We start from the raw sequence: 19,563 nt of genomic DNA, 5'->3' as shown, positions 1-19,563 counted from the left end.
GGATGGAAGGCTGAGTCAACCTTGAGCCGGCTACCTGAAACCAGCTGCCGTCAGGATTGAACTCAGGTCGTGAGCAGAGCTTGGACTGCAGTACTGCAGCTTACCACTCTATGCCACGGGGCTCCCGCAGTACTGCAATCAAAAGCTCTGCTAACGACCTGAGTTCGATCCTGACGGAAGTCGGTTTCAGGTAGCCGGTTCAAGGTTGACTCAGCCTTCCATCCTTCCGAGGTCGGTAAAACGAGTACCCAGTTTGCTGGGGGTAAAGTGTAGACCACTGGGGAAGGCAGTGGCAACCCACCCCGTAAACACAGTCTGCCTAGTAAACGTTGGGATGTGACGCCACCTCATGGGTCAGTAATGACCTGGTGCTTGCACAGGGGACTACCTTTACATTTAGTGTGATCAGTTCTAACTCCAGAGATGCAGTAAAGGCAGAGCAGGACAGAGGGCTTCGGCCACATCTTCCACTTGACCAAATTAACCAAAGAATCTACTCTGATTTAGCACAAGCGATAAAATAATATTCTGAAGCCATTCCTACTAATGTATGTGGTTTTAAAAAATCTCCAACTGGATAAATTCGTAAACTCATTGTTGCTCACAGGGTAGAGATTTGTTACTTCAAATCTTTGCTTTAGCATCATTAATTAAGGGGGCAATTTAAAATAAATCCCTGTTTTATTATCTCACGGGTAGAAAATATAATTCAGCCATATAGCGAATACTCTAGTCCCTAATTATCTGCTACCTCTCAGGATGAAAATTAGACTCATTGATTTGGCATTCAGAATAAGCCCTTTCTAATCACCTCCAGTACTTAGCGGTAATAAAGAGGTGAGAGCCAAGGAAACAGGATTTATGCGTAAGATTTCATTGATTATTGTACATTAATGCCAGTTGCCTGTGCTGAAAATAAATCTATCGGAGAGAAACTGTAGGCTCTAATTTCTCATTTGCCTTTTGTTTTAAATAAAGCTTGTGCTGTGTTCTAGGTTTGTGCAAGACCCCAGCCAGATCCTGGTGGAAGAAGATGGTGTGACCCAAATTTTGCACCAAAGAAATCCTTAGGCTGTCCTCAGAGTAGACAGGCAGTTCTATGTATTTCCATGGTTTGCATTCATGGTTGTTATCCCAACATATGCCTGCAGGTTTTTTGATTTTTTAAAAAAATAAAGATTTCTGTTAGTGGGAAATGTTTTGTTTGTATGCTCCTTTGGGCAGTTGCCCATCTTTTCTGCAAATGTTACTCTGTAAAGCACCATGTCTATCGTAATAGGAATGGCACAGCGAATGGAAAGGAGGAAGAGGAAGAAGAAGAAGAGTTGGTTTTTATATGCTGACTTTCTCTACCACTTAAAGAAGAATCAAACCGGCTTAAAATCACCTTCCCTTCCTCTCCCCATAATAGACACCCTGTGAGGTTGGTGAGGCTGAGAGAGCTGTGACTAGCCCAAGGTCTCCCAGCTGGCTTCATGTGTAGGAGTGGGGAAACCAACCCTGTTCACCAGATTAGCCTCCGCCGCTCATGTGGAGGAGAGGGGAATCAAACCCGGTTCTCCAGATCAGACTCCACCTCTCCAAACCACCACTCTTAACCACTACACCACGCTGGCTGATGAGAGCCAATGATGGAAATACCTGTCATTATTATTGTTTATTTTTATCCCACCCTTTGCAACTACAGCCGGGCTCGGGGTGGCTAACAACATAGAATTACAATTAAAATCAAAACTCATAACAGGCATTCTAGAAACAGTTTTTGAGGTGGTGGTGGAAAGCACTGTCAAATCACAAGAACCATTGGCAATTTGGAGGTGGGGTTTGGGGAGGGGAGGGTGCTCAGCATGATTGTGGTGCCATAGAGTCCATCGTCAGAAGCTGCTGTTTCCTCCAGGGAAACCAATCTCTGTAGTTTGGAGATCAGTTGGAATTCTGGAAGATCTCCAGGGCCCATCTGGAGGTTGGCCACCATAGACAGTGATGTCCAGGGGTTTGACAGAAGCAACCACACAGCATCAGTTCCTACAGCTGCAGAAGGCAACATCAGATCCTTAAGTGGGATTACGGTTGCCAACCTCCAGGTAGTACCACAAAAAACACAAGGGCTCTGTGCTATGAGTAGTTCAAGAGAACAAAAACCAGCACAAATATCAATGCAATACAAATCTTATATTAAAAGTGCAAAGTGAAAGTGAATACTTAGCTATAAAACAAACAAACACATATGTACAATATATACAAGATACAAAAGGCCAGTAGTTTTGGTAGGTTCTTCTATTGAGGTAAGTATTCTGTAATTGTTCCTTATAATATAATCTTTATGATTTTTTCTTTCTTTTTCAGTAGTATTGCAAAGAAGAGTGGCACAGTCCACATTCAGAACAGATGAGAAGGAAACATACGGACGTGTTGTCTAGATCATCATCCACGTTTCGCCAAAGCTTCTTCAGCTGACAATTTCAAAATGATCACAATAAATATGGGAAGTTAAACCTCAGAATGACAATTCCCAAAGGCCAAGATGGCTCTTCTAAGGGTCTTTCACTTTGCACTTTTAATATAAGATTTGTATTGCATTGATATTGTGTGCTGGTTTTTGTTCTCCTGAACCTCCAGGTAGTAGCTGGAGATCTCCTGCTATTACAACTGATCTCCAGCCGAGAGAGATCAGTTCACCTGGAGAAAATGTCCGCTTTGGCAATTGGACTCTATGGCACTGAAGTCCCTCCCTTCCCCAAACCCTGCCCTCCTCAAGCTCTGCCCCAGAAACCTCCCCCTGAAGAGGGACCTGGCAACCCTAAGTAGGATATTGGATTGAAAATGCAACAGCCGTAAAAATATCTCCTCTGGGTATCCAACACAAATGCTTAGGGTTGCCAACCTCCAGGTATTAGCTGGAGATCTCCTGCCATTACAACTGATCTCCAGCTGATAGAAATCAGTTCACCAGGAGAAAATGGCCACTTTGACAACTGGACAAATGGCATTGAAGTCCCTCCCTTCCCCAAACCCTGCCCTCCTCAGGCTCCGCCCCCAAAATCTCCTGCCAGTGGTAAAGAGGGACCTGGGAACCCTACAAATGCTGTTCTCTTCTCGGCACATGGGACTGCACTGGGAAGGCCGGAATATAAAAGCTTTTATGTCGTCTTGTTCTCCATTATTGTTTGTACACATCTTCCTGTGCTGTTATCTCCAGTTCAACACCACATCCCCCCGCCCCCCAGCTGTTGGGCTATTCTACGGCAATACGAAGCTGGATCGTGCTGGATTTGAAATGTCCGTGAATTCCATCAAATTTTTATCCTTTTTTTTCAAACCAGTTATCTCATGATGCACACCAACAAACAGAAAATGAGATTTGCATTTTATTAGACACAGCTGGGCTTGCCGGTGTTTTACTCCAAGCTAGGCAAAATCACTTAGCAGCTCATGCTTGTAATTTCTTCCAGTGTAGCTTCAGGGCCGGCAATTGATTTAACTTACTCAGGATTCAAGGTAAAGTGTTTTCTTTGGTGCTGCTTTACTATGTGTTTAGATAACCTGGCATATTTCTCTCCTTTCTTCCACAAAGAGAATGCCCCTTTCCACAGCCACATAATGTTTCATCCCCCGTAAACCATACCAATTTTCACACATGACCACTGCAATCCCAAATAGAGTTATGCCCTTCAGATCCCAGTGAAATCAATTGACTTAGAAGGGTGTAACTCTGCTTAGAATAGGCAAAAGTTGTGCTCTGCTACCATCATGTGTCTTCTCGGTTTTCTAGCTAATGATCTATGTCAACGGCTGAATGTAACCGGCATGTTATTTGAGAGCCAGCATGGTGTAGTGGTTAAGAATGGTGGTCTGGAGCAGTGGACTCTGATCTGGAGAACCGGGTTTGATTTCCCCACTCCTCCACGTGAGCGGCGGAGGCTAATATGGTGAACTGGATTTTTTTCCCCTCTCCTACACATGAAGCCAGCTGGGTGACCTTGGGCTAGACACACTCTCTTAGCCCCACCTACCTCACAGGGTGTCAGTTGTGGGGAGGGGAAGAGAAGGAGGCTGTAAGCCAGTTTGATTCTTCCTTAAGTGGTAGAGGAAGTCGGCATATAACAACCAATTCTTCTTGTTTTTGTTTAAAAACTTTAAAATTAGAAATCCATATACGTATGCCTGCACATTCTGCAAAACTCATTGTACCACTCAAAGAGTTGTACAGTTAATACAAATGAACACATTATTACACTGACTGGCAAGATTGAGGAAGGTTCCCCAAGTACTTGTCAGGTGCCGCTTGTCAAGCAGCCCGATGACTGGCAGGGGCTGGCTGACAGGAGCACGTCTTGCCTGCCTTAAAATAGCTACATTGGCCGTCAGTTTGCTTCCAAGCTCAGTTCAAGGAACTGGTTATGACTAAGGTTGCCAGGTCCCTCTTTGCCACCGCGGTGCGGGAGGTTTTGGGGGCAGAGCCTGAGGAAGGCAGGATTTGGGGAGGAGAGGGACTTCAATGCTGTAGAGTCCAATTGCCAAAGCGGCCATTTTCTCCAGGGGAACTGATCTCTATTGGCTGGAGATCAGTTGTAATGGCAGGTGGTCTCCACCTAGTACCTGGAGGTTGGCAACCCTAGTTACGACCTTTCAAGCTCTTTGTGGCCTAGGACCCATATATCTAAAGGACCAGGGTTTTCAAGGCAAGGGACGAACAGAGGTGGTTTGCCATTGCATTCCTTTGCTTAGCAACCCTGGACTTCCCTGGTGGTCTCCCATCCAAGTACTAACCAGGGCCAGCCCTGCTTATCTTCTAAGAACTGATGAGGTCGAGCTAGTGAAAGCTTTCTACGTTTATAAAATAGAATCTGACAGAGCAATTCCATAAAAACAAAGCAAGGCAAACATATGGCAGCCTGCAACCATGTATTTGAAGACCTTCATTCAAACAAACAAACAATTACACTGGGTTGGATCCAGCCAGGTTCTTCTCACTCAATGCCACTTCCTAGTACACCCTCTATCCCTCATGGCTTTCGTACATGGAGGTTCCATGATCCCCAGCAGAGCTTTTTTGAGTGGTCAAAGAGAAGCTCTCCTTCCTTTTCCACCATCACTGGCTGGATCCATCCCATTGAATAACATCACATTCTCTCCAATAAGAGCGAGGGTATTCCTTTCAGACATCTTTGTCTCCCTCTATTGTGCCCATGTCAGAGTTCGTGATACACTCTGCTGCTTTATCAACCTTCATCTTAATGCCCACCTTAATATACTGCTGTCCCCAAACATTCTTCTTTAGTTACCCCCTTCATCAGCTAGAAAGAGACTTGTCCTAAGTAACAGGGCTCTTGAGGCAGTGAAGACTGTCAAAAATAATATCTCAAAAATCATCAAATATATCCACATGTGTTTCAATGATTACCAGGGTAACAGACGAATCCCATGATTCCATGAGTTTAAAAATAGTCCACACACCCTGGATTGCCTCAAACCTTTCAAAATTTCTTGTTAATCTCTCAGGAAAAAAAGGGAGAGAGAGAAAACCTTCCGTATGAGGGAGACAGTGTGAGATAGTGGATAGATAGGGGGTGTCTGGGTTCAAATCCCAAGTCAGTTATGAAGGACACAGGTTGAGTTTGGAATTGCCTGAGCCTCACCAACTTCACAGGATAGTGGTGAAGATAAAATTGGGGGCAAGACCATGTGCGTCACTCTTAGCTCCTGGGGGAAAAAAGCAGGATAAAAATAGAGCCACAAAAACATTTGTAACAACGGCAAAAATAATCTTACACATTTTCTTTTCAAACTAAAGCATATAATCCTCACACCTACAGGAACACACACACACCCCCACACACACACAAACCATTAGTGGCATAAATAAATGTTCAACACAGCCGATGAAAGATTCTGGTTCAAAGCACTGAAAGGCAACTGGGAATGGGGTTAATACAAAGCACCTCTCTGTAGCCGCCTCTCCTTTTGATGATGTCCCCCTTCATCTCCTTCCACAATGCCAGTTGTTTACTGGCTCCGGAGCAACTTTTCCTGGAAGGTGCCAACAACCTGGCAGTCAACAAACCCACCCCACGCCCCGGCATTAAGAAGAAAGGCAACCCAAATCAGTGGTAATTGAGATCTAGAGTGCCATCTGATTTCTGTCATTAGCGCCATCTGTTTCCCTGGCAGATTCCAGAGCTGTTTCTGGCAACTCAGCCTCAACCCAAACTGGTGTATTAAGAGACACCAGACCCTGCTAGCTAGAACTGGCTCACTACATTCCCACCCCCCAAGCCTGCTTTATCCTAGACTATATGATGTACCTGAGTGAGAATTTGCATGTTTTGCCCATCTTATTGTCTACATTTTAAAGGACAACCAAGGCGACCTCGTAGGTTTTCTTAACACCATTGTCGCACATATGCTGCAAAGTCTAAAGCTCCCACATCTCTGGCCTGAATAATGCATGCAGACTACAACTGCGGAAAGGAAGATGGATTGTGTGGCTACTCAGACCCCCCCTACCTCCCCCATCCTCTTGCCTGAACTGGAATTCCAATTTGCAAGGCACCTCCCAGACCTCCTCACACTTCTCTCTCCAGACTGTCCTTCAGTGTTACTCCTCTAAAGATGCCTGCCACAGCTGTGGCGAAACGTCAGGAAAGAAAATACCAAGACCACGGTTACACAGCCCGGATAACCTACAAGAACCAGATTAAGTTATGTTCCTTGTGCATAACAGAGCACTATTCTATGCTGGAATAGAAAAGCTGTGTTGGATCTTTCTTTCTTTCTCTCTTTCTTTTTTTTATAGCCTGCCTTTCTCCCCAGGGTCATCAAGTCCAACCCCCTGCACTTGAAGATGGTTATCATATCCCCATTCAGTATTCTCCTCTTCAGGCTAAACATACCCAGCTACTTCAACCTTTCCTCATAGGACTTGGTCTCCAGACCCCTCACCATCTTTGTTGCCCTCCTCTGGACACGTTCCAGCTTGTCGACATCCTTCTTAAATTGTGGTGCCCAAAACTGAACACAATATAGGTGAGGTCTAACCAGAGCAGAGTAAAGGGATACCATCACTTTGCATGATCTGGACACTAGACGTCTGTTGACTTGGTTTTTATTTGCCCATTTTCCCTACCTTTTAAGGAGAATCAAACCTGCTTACCATCTCCTTCCCTTCCTCTCCCCACAACAGACACCTTGTGAAATAGGTGAGGCTGAGAGAGTTCGGAGAAAACGGTGCTTAGCCCAAGGTCACCCAGCTGGCTTCATGTGCGGGAGTGGGGAAACCAACCCGGTTCTCCAGATTAGAGTCCGCGGCTCCTAACCACTCCACCACTCCAATGTAGCAGCAGAGAACCTCATAATAAAGAGGCTGCCACTCAATGCCCTGCTTGTCAAAACAGACCTCCTGATTCCACCCTCCGCTGCAGCACTGAAGACACACCTGGGTATTGAATTCCCTGAAGGATGCCCATGAAAGGAAAACCCATTTCCCGGCTCTTCACACCCAGAGCCTGAAGATCTAACGCCAGTTTCCACCGGGGGGACAGAGAACAGCACCGCAGCCCTAGGAAAATCGCACCTCCGCCTGGTGTTTGTACACACGGGGCTCCCTCCGCCTCCTCGCAAGCCAGGGCGTGGCCGTGCCTCTCCGAGCAGCCTCCGGGTCGGATTCACACGTGCGTCGCGCAGCCGAGGACCCAGAGCGGCGACCACGGAGACAGGTACGGAGACAGCGTGGGGCCGTTTGTGGCTGGGGGGTTTGGCCTTGGATTGGCCGCTCTCTAGATGCACATTCCCCCCCCACATCCAAATTCTCAAAACTCTGCAGGGGGGGCTTATTGTTGAGTTTTGAGAACTGTGATGGGGAAAAGGCGTTTCCGTCTAGACATTGGGAAGAATTTTCTAACAGAGCGGTTCCTCGGTGGAACAGGTTTCCTCGGGAGGTGGTGGGCTCTCCTTCCCTGGAGGGTTTTCAGAAGAGGCTAGGTGGCCACCTGTCAGCAATGCTGCTTCTATGAACTTGGGCACTTCATGAGAGGGGGGCATCTTGGCCGTCTTCTGGGCACTGGGGGTGTGGCGGGGGGAGGTAGTTGTGAGTTTCCTGCCTTGTGCAGGGGGTTGGACTAGATGACCCTGGCGGTCCCTTCCAACTCTCTGATTCTGTGAAATGTAATGCACAGTGGGTAGCCGTGTTAGTCTGTCTGCAGTAGTAGGAAAGGGCAAGAGTCCAGTAGCACCTTAAAGACTAACACAAATATTTTCTGGTAGGGTATGAGCTTTCGTGAGCCGCAGGCTCACGAAAGCTCATACCCTACCAGAAAATATTTGTGTTAGTCTTTAAGGTGCTACTGGACTCTTGCACATTTCATAGGAAAGGGCATCTAGAGAGCGGCAAATCCAAGGCAAAACCTCCCAGGCATAAATGGCCAGCATCTCTCTAGGGCCGGGTCTAAAGGCGGATCCCCCCCACCCGGATTCTTCCAAAAATCCCCACCCCTTCCCGCGGCCACGCCGTCTGGAAACTTGCCTTTCCGAACCCGGGAGGGGTCTTTTCTCCCCAGCGCGCGGGGTCGGGATCCGTGCACGTGTGGAAGGCGGAGGCCGGGAGGCAACGCTGCGGGAAGCCGGCTTCGAACCAGGCACGACGGGGAGGGCGGGGGAAGGGAAGGGCAGGGCTGGTCCGTGGACGCTCGGGGCTGGGGGGCGCTGGACTCTTCCCCGGGGCCCCGAGAAGCGGGAGCGCTGCCGACGTCGGAGGGGTGGGGTGGGGGTCTTTCCTTCCCCGCTTCCATCCCAGCGTCGGGGGCTTCCTTCGTGCGGCGGCGGAGGCTTCCCTCGGCCGTTGGAGGCGGCAGCCCCGGCAGGTATTTGCAAGGGGGGGGGGCTTTCCTCGAGATGCTCTTTCGCGATGGGGCTCCTGCCCGGGGCGAGGCAGCCCCCCCCTCCTTTCGCAGAGAAAGGGCGGGGTTTGCTTTTTTGCAGGATTCCTTGGGGAGGGGGGTCTCGCCCCCTGTGGATACCTGCGGGCCCCACCCTGCCCGCTCCAGAGGCGCCCGGACCTCCTGTGCCCTTCCCCCCATTGCCCCAGGATGGCTTCAGTCGCCCATCCTGCTGAAAACGGGATCAAGCTTTGCCTCCTTGCTGGGTTCCAGATGCCTCCCTCTGGCCCGGCTTTCTGAATTTGTGCCCCCCCCTCCCTTGGCAAGCTGGCTGGTAGAGATCAGGACAGAGAATGGGGCAGACTCATTCTTGTAGGATAACCTACAAGAACCAATGAACTCTGACCGTGAAAGCCGTCGACAATATCTTTTAAGAGACTTCACAAGTGTGGGGCGCTTATGGCAGTGCAGGCTGGGGCAGAGGGCTTGCTTCTGTCGACACCAGCGTGGGGTAGTGGTTTAGAGCGGTGGTTTGGAGTGGTGGACTCTGATCTCGCGGAGCCAGGTTTGATTTCCCCACTCCTCCACGTGAGCGGCGGAGGCTAATTTGGTGAACTGGGTTTGTTTCCCCACTCCTACACATGAAGCCAGCTGGGTGACCTTGGGCCAGTCACAGTTCTCTCAGCCTTACCTATCTCACAAGGTGTCTGTTGCGGGGAGGGGAAGGGAAGGTGATTGTAAGCTGGTTTGATTCTTCCTTAAGTGGTAGAGAAAGTCAGCCTATGAAAACCAACTCTTCTTCTTAAGAGACTTCACAAGTATGGGGTGCTTGAGGCAGGGTAGACTGGTGGGGAAGGCATGCTTCTGCCCATTTGCAAGGCGACATTAATGTAGATTCTGCATTGGGCAGAAGACTCATTTGCATAACAAATGCCCAGTGGCAAAGGAAAGCAGACACCATCAGGTGCCAAATACCTAAGGTTTATTGGTGGCAAGAGCATCTTGCCTTACAAGGTTTCAAATGGCATTTGGGGGGTCAGTACTAGGAACTTCGCTCTCAGAATGCATATGCCAAGGAAGATGGCATGTGTGAAGGGGGCTGTATTCAGTTTCTAATCCACACTTTGCACATGCTCAGGGATTTTACTGTATAATATGAATTTGTGTTTGTTTCTTTAAAGAAGTGGACACTGCGAAAGATGGACAAGGGATGATACTAAATGGGCTTGACCGAAAGAGCCGCTGAAAGACCAATATTGCAAGAGATTTTTCTTCTATTTAACCACTGCAAATGCCGGCCCTCCACGTTCTCTTTTGCATTCAGCCACCTTTATGAACATGCTCTTGGGCGGCATCCACACCCCTGTGTAGATGCCTGAATCCTGTGTGGACAATCCTGTGTATCCTGTGTGGACAATCCATTTGCAGAAACCATGATAGCATAACATGAATGCAAATTATCCAACTGTGTGTGGATGCACCTTCAAAGTCTCCATAGCCTCACTTCCTAACATTGCAAAAGCGTTGTAGAAAAGCTGAAGGGGGGGGGGGGCATTTTCAGGTCTGGCAGAGAGTCTGACTCATGTGGCTGTTTGGTCCAATTTACAGTTGTGGGAAGTTCAAGTACCAGCGTGACGCTCTCGCCGTGAATGTGTTTCTCATGTCTCCTGTGCCTGTGTTTTCCGGATCGATGCTTCAGAGACCAGGGACGCACTGGAGCCGCAGTGCTTGAGATGAGACGGGTCCACTGTCTTCTACAGAACCATGACATTTTCTTGGGGGACAAAAAGGGGCAGCTGCCTAAAACCGGAAGCGTCACCTGGCCGTCTCGCCTTCTGAAGTTGTCTTCCGTCCTCCCCATGCTGCCTGCATGATGGATTGGTCTCCAAACTTCACCTGTTTCTCAGTCACGACATTGACGGAGTCCAACCGGAGTGGCTCCGGCTCGCCGGCTGACCTCCTCGGGGCCGGTGGATCCTTGTCGGTGTTCAGCGTGCTCGTCTTGACTCTGTTAGCCATGCTGGTGGTGGCCACTTTCCTCTGGAACGTGCTGGTGCTGGCTACCATCTTGAGGGTGCGCACCTTCCACAGGGTGCCCCACAACCTGGTGGCCTCCATGGCCATCTCGGACGTCATGGTGGCCGCCCTGGTGATGCCCCTTAGCCTGGTGCACGAGTTGTCCGGGCGGCGTTGGCGGCTGGGGCAGCTCCTGTGCCAGGTGTGGATCTCCTGCGACGTGCTGTGCTGCACGGCCAGCATCTGGAACGTCACCGCCATTGCCCTGGACCGCTACTGGTCCATCACCCGCCACCTGGAGTACACGTTGCGTACCCGCCGGCGCATTTCCAACATCATGATTGCTCTCACCTGGGTCCTCTCTGCCATCATCTCCTTGGCGCCGTTGCTGTTCGGCTGGGGAGAGACGTACTTGGAGCACGATGAAGAGTGTAAGGTCAGCCAGGAGCCGTCCTACACCATCTTCTCCACCTTTGGAGCTTTCTACCTGCCCCTCTGCGTGGTGCTGTTTGTGTACTGGAAAATCTACAAGGCAGCCAAGTTCCGCATCGGGTCCCGGAAGAGCAACTCCATCACTCCCATCACACCTGAAGCCCTAGAGGTTAGTTGTTTCTCTGGGTTAGCCCCTCCCCTCTGGGGAGAGGCTGTGGCTCAGTGGTAGAGCATCTGCTTGGCATGCAGAAGGTCCCAGGTTCCAGCGTGGTATAGTGGTTAAGAGTGGTTGTTTGGAGCGGTGGACTCTAATCTGGAGAACCGGGTTTGATTCCCCACTCCTCCATGTGAGCAGCGGAGGCTAATCTGGTGAAATGCTCTTAGGTAAATTTTAGTATAACGTTTTTACTGCAAGTATTTTATCATTTTAATATATTTCTGTTAAGCTATGGAGATACTTTTAGATTTGATACTTACCCTTTTAAAATCTTTTTTAAGATCGTAATAGTTTACTATGTTCTGGCAAAAACTGTAAATAAATAAATAAAATCTGGAAATTGATTAGTTTCCCCACTTTTACGCATAAAGCCAACTGGGTGACCTTGGGCTAGTCACACACTCTCAGCTCCACCTTCCTCACAGGGTGTCTGTTGTGGGCAGGGGAAGGGAAGGTGATTGTAAGCTGGTTTGATTCTTCCTTAAGTGGTAGAGAAAGTTGGCATATAAAAACCAACTCTTCTTCTTCATCATCTCCAGTTAAAGGGACTAGGTGAGTAGGTGATGTGAAAGACCCCTGCCTGAGATCTTGGAGAGCTGCTGCCGGTCTGCATAGACAATACTGACTTTGATAGACCAAGGGTCTGGTTCAGTATAAGGCAGCTTCATGTGTTCAGTCATCATGTGTACGATGCAGCCCCAAGGATGCTACCAGCCATCTCGTAATGGCTAAGAGGGCTTCTTTACCTTATGCAGCCTTAAGTGAGTCACTCTTTTCTCAGCTGCTCCATCTGTAATGTAGGGATGATAATGTTGGCCCACTTTACTCAATTGTTGGTAAAGATTTGGAAAAAGAGGGGGCTGTGGCTCAGCAGCAGTGTCTCTGTTTTGCCTGCAGAAGGTCCCATGTTCAACTCCTGGCATCTCCAGTTAAAAGGACCAGGCAACAGGTGATTTGAAAGACCTCTGTCTGAGACCCTGGAGAGCTGCTGCCAGTCTGAGCAGACAATACTGACCACGATGGAACGATGGTCTGATTCATTAATTAGGCAGCTTCATGTGTGTAATAGACTCCTGGATCCAAGCAGTGCCATGGGCTGTATAATATGCTCATAAGAACAAAAGAACATAAGAAAGGCCATGCTGGATCAGACCCAGGCCCATCAAGTCCAGCAGTCTGTTCACACAACCAGGTGCCTCCAGGAAGCCCACAAACAAGATGACTGCAGCAGCACTATCCTGCCTGTCTTCCACAGCACCTAAGATAACAGGCATGTTCCTCTGATCCTGGAGAGAATAGGTATGCATCATGACTAGTATCCATTTTTACTAGTAGCCCTGAATAGCCCTCTACTCCATGAACATGTCCTCTCCCCTCCTAAAGCCTTCCAAGTTGGCAACCATCCCCACATCCTGGGGCAGGGAGTTCCACAATTTAACTGTACGCTGTGAGAAGAAATACTTTTTATCTGTTTTGAATCTGTCACCCTCCACCTTCGGCAGATGACCCTGCGTTCTAGTATTATGAGAGAGGGAGAAGCTTCTCCCAGTCCACTCTCTCCATACCATGCATAATTTAATAGACCTCTATCACGTCTCCCCTTGACCACCTTCTTTCCAAGCTAAACAGCCCTAAGTGTTTTAACTGCTACTCATAGGGCATTTGCTCTTGACCCCTGATCCTTTTGGTTGCTCTTTTTGGCACCTTTCTCTTTTGGGGAGGGGCAATGGCTCAGTGGAAGAGCATCTGCTTGGTATGGAGAAGGTCCCAGGTTCAGCCCCCAGAATCTCCAGTTAAAAAGCTCAAATAGTAGGTTGTATGAAAGACCTCAGCTTGAGACCCTGGAGAGCCAGTCTGAGAGGACAACACTGACTTTGATGGACCAATGGCCTAATTCAATATAAGGCAGCTTGCTGTTTTATATATTCCTGAAACGTTCCGCAAAACCTTTGAATCCTTACAAGCTCCCTGGGAATGCTTAGTATTGATTTCGGTGGGAGAGACTTTATACCTGTGATTAATATTCTGATAGAAATAAATGGGGAAAGTTCCTCACTTTGACTAGGTCATCTCTTAAACAGATGGCAGCCAAGACGTAATTTTCACATCAGATAACTTGTCTTATCCAAGCTCTTTGTGTTTTCATGCAGAAATACATTGCAATACTGAAAGCGCTCAGGGAGAAGCTGGAAAATCGCCCCAGGGCTTTTCCTTACGAACGGTTAAATGTTCCCAGCCCATATGCCATTTGCAGGATCGGGGCCAAAGTTTAACTGGATGAAAAGGATTGAAATCATAAGCCAGGGGAAAATAATAACATGAACATGCTAAGCAGTTCTTGATTCCATTTATTTAAGAAGTGGTAGCCACGTACAAATCCGTTTTAGGTAGTCACGTGGGCTAGAAACTTAACCTGCAATTTAAAAAAAGAAGAAATCGGGTGTGAAGGTACCTTCCAAAGAAGGAGAACCTAAAAAGATTAAGAGGAGACTGGTCTGTTTTTAACCAGCAGAGGCATTTTGCTCAGTCGCAGGATTGGCAGAAATGTGTAGTTGGTGTTTTTCCTGAGATCGACACACACACATGAGAAACAGTTCCCTTGTCAGTTTCTGTCAGCTGTGTAGTTAGTCGTCAAAGGCATGGAGCCTATGTCCCTTGCAAAGGAGGCGGTCCTGCAAAAGCAATGGCGAAGGGAGCAAATGGGTAAAACGTGTCAAGGGGCCGCTGCATCCCTTCCAATGACCCCCCCAAATCGGCTGCCTGAAGAGGGATGCCCTCACCTTAAGCGATGGGAAGGCAGTACCCAGAATCACAGCAGAACTAGGGAGGCCCTGAAGCGCCAGTCACTCAAGCGCTGGACTGGTGGAGCCCCCTGCACTCAAACATTATGAACTAATTGCAGAACAAGGCGCTTCCATTCACTGTGTTTGCTTTTTACCTGGTCTGTATTGATTTCAGTGGGTGCCCTTTATTTCTGGCACCCTGTGACTGTGTAAACAGCTGTTCCTCGCCACTTTTCCCCAAACAGTCCATGATCATAAAAGGCACATATTATAAATTTACCATCATGGGGGCACCATTTAGATTTTCTGTTTTAGGCACCACCCTGTCTTAGAGAATCTCATGCAAGACAAGGAACCTGAGAAATGTAAGCAATGACATACGGTAATTCAGAAGAAGAAGAGTTGGTTTTTATATGCCGACTTTCTCTACCACTTAAGGAAGAATCAAACTGGTTCACAATCACCTTTCCTTCCTCTCCCCAAAACAAAGGGGCTGAGAGTGTGTGACTAGCCCATGGTCACCCAGCTGGCTTAATGTGGAGAAGTGGGGAATCAAACCCAGTTCTCCAGATCAGAGCCCACTGCTCCAAACCGCTGCTCTTAACCACTACACCACACACGTAAGACCCTGCAGACACACAGGGAATGGGAATACCAGAGGTTATTTACCAAGATGGTCAGGGCTTGTCTCTTATTTATTTACTTGGTTTATACCCTGTTTTTGTCCCCAGTGGGAACCCAAAGCAGCTTACATTGTTCTCCTCTCTTTCATTTTATCCTCACAACAGTCTTTTGAGGTAGGCTAGGCTGAGTGTGTGTGATTGGCCCAAGGTCACCTAGCAAGCTTCCATGGCGGTGTGGGGATTAGAGCCTGGGTCTCCCAGTTCTTGGGCCTACACCACAGTGTCTTTCTTTTCCTAGCTTTATTTCTTAGCATCTAGTCTCAGTCAAAATCTGTATACTGGATTTAAGCCACCCCTTTGAAGCCCATTATTTCTGTCCATGCACCACAGATTTAAATAAAATAATAATAATAACAATTCTCAGACTCCAAATAACGGCAAAAACCAAAACAGAATCTGAATCCACATGCCAGTATACTCGCTATCCAAAAATTCTCCTGGGTTTTTTATTTGAGGAGGACCTAGAAAGGATTAATTTTCCAAAGCATGCTTGGCTTAGGTTTCTGAAGAAATGTCATTCTGAGGATCAGTGTCTATGCTGTGGTTGCCATGCAGAGATTGTTTATAAAATTGTGCTTCGTTCATGCGCAGTGCTCACTGCATAGAGGGTAACACACATTTTTTAAAGCCCATCTCAAGCCTTTAAAGTATGTTTGGCATCCATTGTCTCAGCCGTCTTTGCAACTACCCTGCACAGGTAAGCCAACTGTGGTCCCCCACAAATAGGAACTAAGGCTGGAAGTCTATGGCTGCCTGACATGTTCAAGGGTAGGGTTGCCGCCTCCAGGTTTGGAAATACCTGGAGATTTTGAGGGTGGAGCCCGAGGAGGGCAGGATTTCAGGAGGGGAGGGACTTCAGTGGGGTAGAAGGCAGTAGGTGATGTGAAATACCTTGAGCTGAGACCCTGGAGAGCTGCTGCCTGTCTGAGTAGACATCACAGATCTTGATGGACCAATGGTCTAATTCAGTATAAGGCAACCCTATCCATGACAGAGTGGAGATTTGAACCTGGGTCTCCAAAATCCTAACCAGGCATTCCCAGTGTACCCCAGTGAGTATGGGTATCATTTCCCCTGTGAGACCTTCAAGCAGCAGGAGGCAGGAGGACAGTTCTGATCAGCACGGATGGAAGCCCTTCTCCCCGGCACCACAGTCTTGATCCAGATTGGACCTCCCTATGTCTGCTTTTCAGGATCGAATTTCATGTCTGGGGTTCCAGTCAAGGAGCCCCGACGTCATGTGGGGTTATTTAGGCTGCTTTTACCCCTTGCTCCATACATATAAAAAGTGTGCGTGCTCTTTCACTGCCGTTGCACATGTCCCATAAGCCTCTTATAAACCAACTTCTCATGCCAAATGGAATTTCACCATTCTGCAAAACTTGTCAGAGGTCCTTCCCCAAGGCCCCTGGTCCTCTGCCTTCCCTGTTCTTATTTTGGTACAGAGTTGTACACGCTACAAGTTTTGGTAGCGTGACAAAGCTTGGCAATTGATCCAGGCCCAGGCGGCTGAGGCTCACCCTTTGGGATTTGACATCCTGCATTAATCTTCCCGCTTCAGCACAGACTTGTCCAGAGACACATTATGCTGTGGCTATTATTTAACATTTAATTAGCGTCTGTACTGTCCTCGGCATTGTGCAGCACAAAGGAATGACATTATCCTTGCCCAGGGGACAGAGCAGAACATCAAAAATCGGGCAGACGATAACAGAGGAGAAGGAGCAGAAAGCAGAGAACCATTTGAAGATATGAATGGTGGGGCAGTAAAGGATTTGCAGAAGCATATCTTGAAGAGGGAGGATCTAAATATCAGTGGCAGAACACACGGCTTGCATGCAGAAGGCTCCTGGTTTGGTCCCTGGTTTCTCCCTAATTAAAGCATCTTTGGTGGCAGGTTAAGGGGAAATTCTCCTCGTGCTCCAGACCCCGGAGAACTGCTGCCAGCCAGAATAGACAGTGTTGAGCTAGATGAATCTAGCTCCAGGTGTGGCTCAGTGGTAGAGCATCTGCTTGGCATGCAGAAGGTCCCGGGTTCAATCCCCAGCATCTCCAGTTAAAGGGATTAGGCAAGTAGGTGATGTCAAAGACCTCAGCCTGAGACCCTGGAGAGCCGCTGCCGGTCTAAGTAGACAATACTGACTTTGATGGACCAAGGGTCTGATTCAGTATAAGGCAGCTTCATGAATCAGTTCTCAAAGACTGCTTCATGTAACGAGTTAGGAAGGAGCAAAAGGCAAGTGAAGTTCTGAGCCCAGAAATCCTAATAATAAGAGTTGGTTTTTATACCCGGCTTTTTTCTACTGTAAGGAGTCTTAAAGTGGCTTACAATTGTCTCCTCCCCTCCCCCGCACAGCAGGCACCTTGTGAGGTAGGTGAGGCTGAGAGTTCTGAGAGAACTGTGACTAGCCCAAGGTGACCCAGCAGGCTTCATGTGGAGGAGCGGGGAATCTAATCTGGTTCTCCAGATTAGAGTCTGCCACTCATGTGGAGGAGTGGGGCATCAAACTCGATTCTCCAGATTAGAGTCTGCTGCTCTTCACCACGCCACTATAAAACACACACCAGCTCTTTCCAATATTATAATATAGCCATAAATTACAACACAACATGGCATAACCACATCTGGTTGCATCAACCACGCTGATGTACAAAATTTCTAAAAACTTAATTTTGTTTCAGTATAGTTCAATATAGTGTGTCTCTGGAGGGGAAATATTAACTACTGATAACATCTGAATGGTGAAAACCACAGTCCGCTGGCAGTGGCTTGGATCCTGCTGAAAATATCTACTGATGGAAGGATTTCTGGCAGCAGAATGTGACTCTCCCCTCATGCATCTGCCGTACAGACTCTTACGGTCATTGTCCCTGAAGTCCTCATAAGAACATAAGAAAGGCCATGCTGGATCAACAAGTCCAGCAGTCTGTTCACACAGTGGCCAACCAGGTACCTCTAGGAAGCCCACAAGCAAGACCACTGCAGCAGCACTATCCTGCCTGTCTTCCACAGCACCTAATAGAATAGGCTCCTCTGATCCTGGGAGAGAATAGGCATGCATCATGACTAGTATCCCTTCTGTTTTTTTTTTATTAAAGGAAATGTATAATACCTCTTGGGATCATAAAATTTGATCTAAAATAAGATCCATTGGCATTTCCCTGGAGGAGTTAACTTTCTCCTCGGAAGTTTATATTTTTAAGACGACTAAACAGAGGCTTTTAGATATTGAACTTCAAAAAATACAGCCGTCTCAACACCCTGTCTGTTCATCAGCTATACTAAAACTTAAGAATGTTGTGGGATGTATCCCCCATTATCTATACAATCTTGATAGTCCTAGCCATCGCAGAGGTTTTTCTCTTGCCTTCCCATCGAAGTTGTTATATGGAAGGTTTCAAAATATTCCTAAACATGAACGGAAATGTGAATGTGGCTCTAACTCTTTGGACTCAATCGAGCACGTATTGCTAGATTGCTCACTATACGTGTCCGCTAGGAAGAAATAGTTAAATACTTGGATACATTCTAAATATTATCTTCCTAATAAAATAAAATGTCAAATTTTATTGAACGATACAACAGTATAGATTACTGTGGCGGTGGCCAATTTCTTAGTTGATGTGTTAACAATGAAAAATTTGGGAAACTCTGTGTTACGTTTTTATGTTTGTTTTAGCTTTTTTTAGCTGATAGTTGTATTTATACTGTTTTTTCCTCTTTGAAATATTGGATATGCCATTAAAGGGTGATTGATTGACTAGTATCCATTTTTGCTAGTAGCCATGAATAGCCCTCTCCTCCATGAAAACGTTCACTCCCCTCTTGAAGCCTTCCAAGTTGTCAGCCATCCCCACATCCTGGGGCAGGGAGTTCCACCATTTCGCTATGCGTTGTGTGAAGAAATACTCCCTTTTATCTGTTTTGAATCTCTCACTCTCCAGGTCCTCATTGTCACGGGCACTGGACAAGGTAGCAAAACACGCAGGCCTGAAATCTGTACTTGTGTTTGGCAGGTCAAGGGAGCCTCTCAACAACCCCAGATGGTGTTCACCGCCCGCCACGCTACAGTGACCTTCCAGACCGACGGGGACACGTGGCGGGAACAGAAGGAGCGGAAAGCGGCCCTGATGGTGGGCATCCTTATCGGGGTCTTTGTGCTGTGCTGGATCCCCTTCTTCATCACAGAACTCATCAGTCCGCTCTGCTCCTGTGACATCCCGCCCCTTTGGAAGAGCATCTTCCTCTGGCTCGGCTACTCCAATTCCTTTTTCAACCCGTTGATCTACACGGCCTTCAACAAGAACTACAACAACGCCTTCCGGAACCTGTTCTCAAGGCAGCCGTGAGCCCTGGGAGCAGACCGTCCAAGGACTGTCTCCCTCTTTTCCCCTGGCTCACACAGGAACGGCACATCGACTCTCTTTAGAAAACTCCAGTCGATCGGTTTATGGTACAGTAAATGCTCGGTTGTCACCCATTTATTGGAGGGGGTTGAGAAATCTTTCTTGAAAGGAACATCTCCGGTGACGGTAACATATTTTCCCGGTTTTCACAC

General features: G+C 47.7%; 1 protein-coding gene across 1 annotated transcript; it reads left to right on the top strand.

Moving 5' to 3' along the window:
- The first annotated feature begins 10,743 nt into the window (after nt 1-10,743).
- HTR5A (5-hydroxytryptamine receptor 5A) lies at nt 10,744-19,354 on the top strand. The gene is made up of 2 exons (XM_056856976.1): nt 10,744-11,490; nt 19,022-19,354. Exons 1-2 carry the CDS (start codon nt 10,744-10,746, stop codon nt 19,352-19,354), a joined length of 1,080 nt encoding a protein of 359 aa, XP_056712954.1.
- Nucleotides 19,355-19,563: the final 209 nt, after the last annotated feature.

The sequence above is a fragment of the Euleptes europaea genome, chromosome 11, assembly GCF_029931775.1.
Source record: "Euleptes europaea isolate rEulEur1 chromosome 11, rEulEur1.hap1, whole genome shotgun sequence".
NCBI lineage: Eukaryota > Metazoa > Chordata > Lepidosauria > Squamata > Sphaerodactylidae > Euleptes > Euleptes europaea.
This window is presented reverse-complemented; position numbering and strand designations above follow the sequence as displayed.

Bases quoted from the DNA above. Each gene is read 5' to 3' on its own strand.
- HTR5A (XM_056856976.1), top strand. From the start codon at position 10,744: ATGATGGATTGGTCTCCAAACTTCACCTGTTTCTCAGTCACGACATTG. The intron at 11,491-19,021 runs GTTAGTTGTTTC...TGTGTTTGGCAG, and splicing joins TCACACCTGAAGCCCTAGAG to GTCAAGGGAGCCTCTCAACA.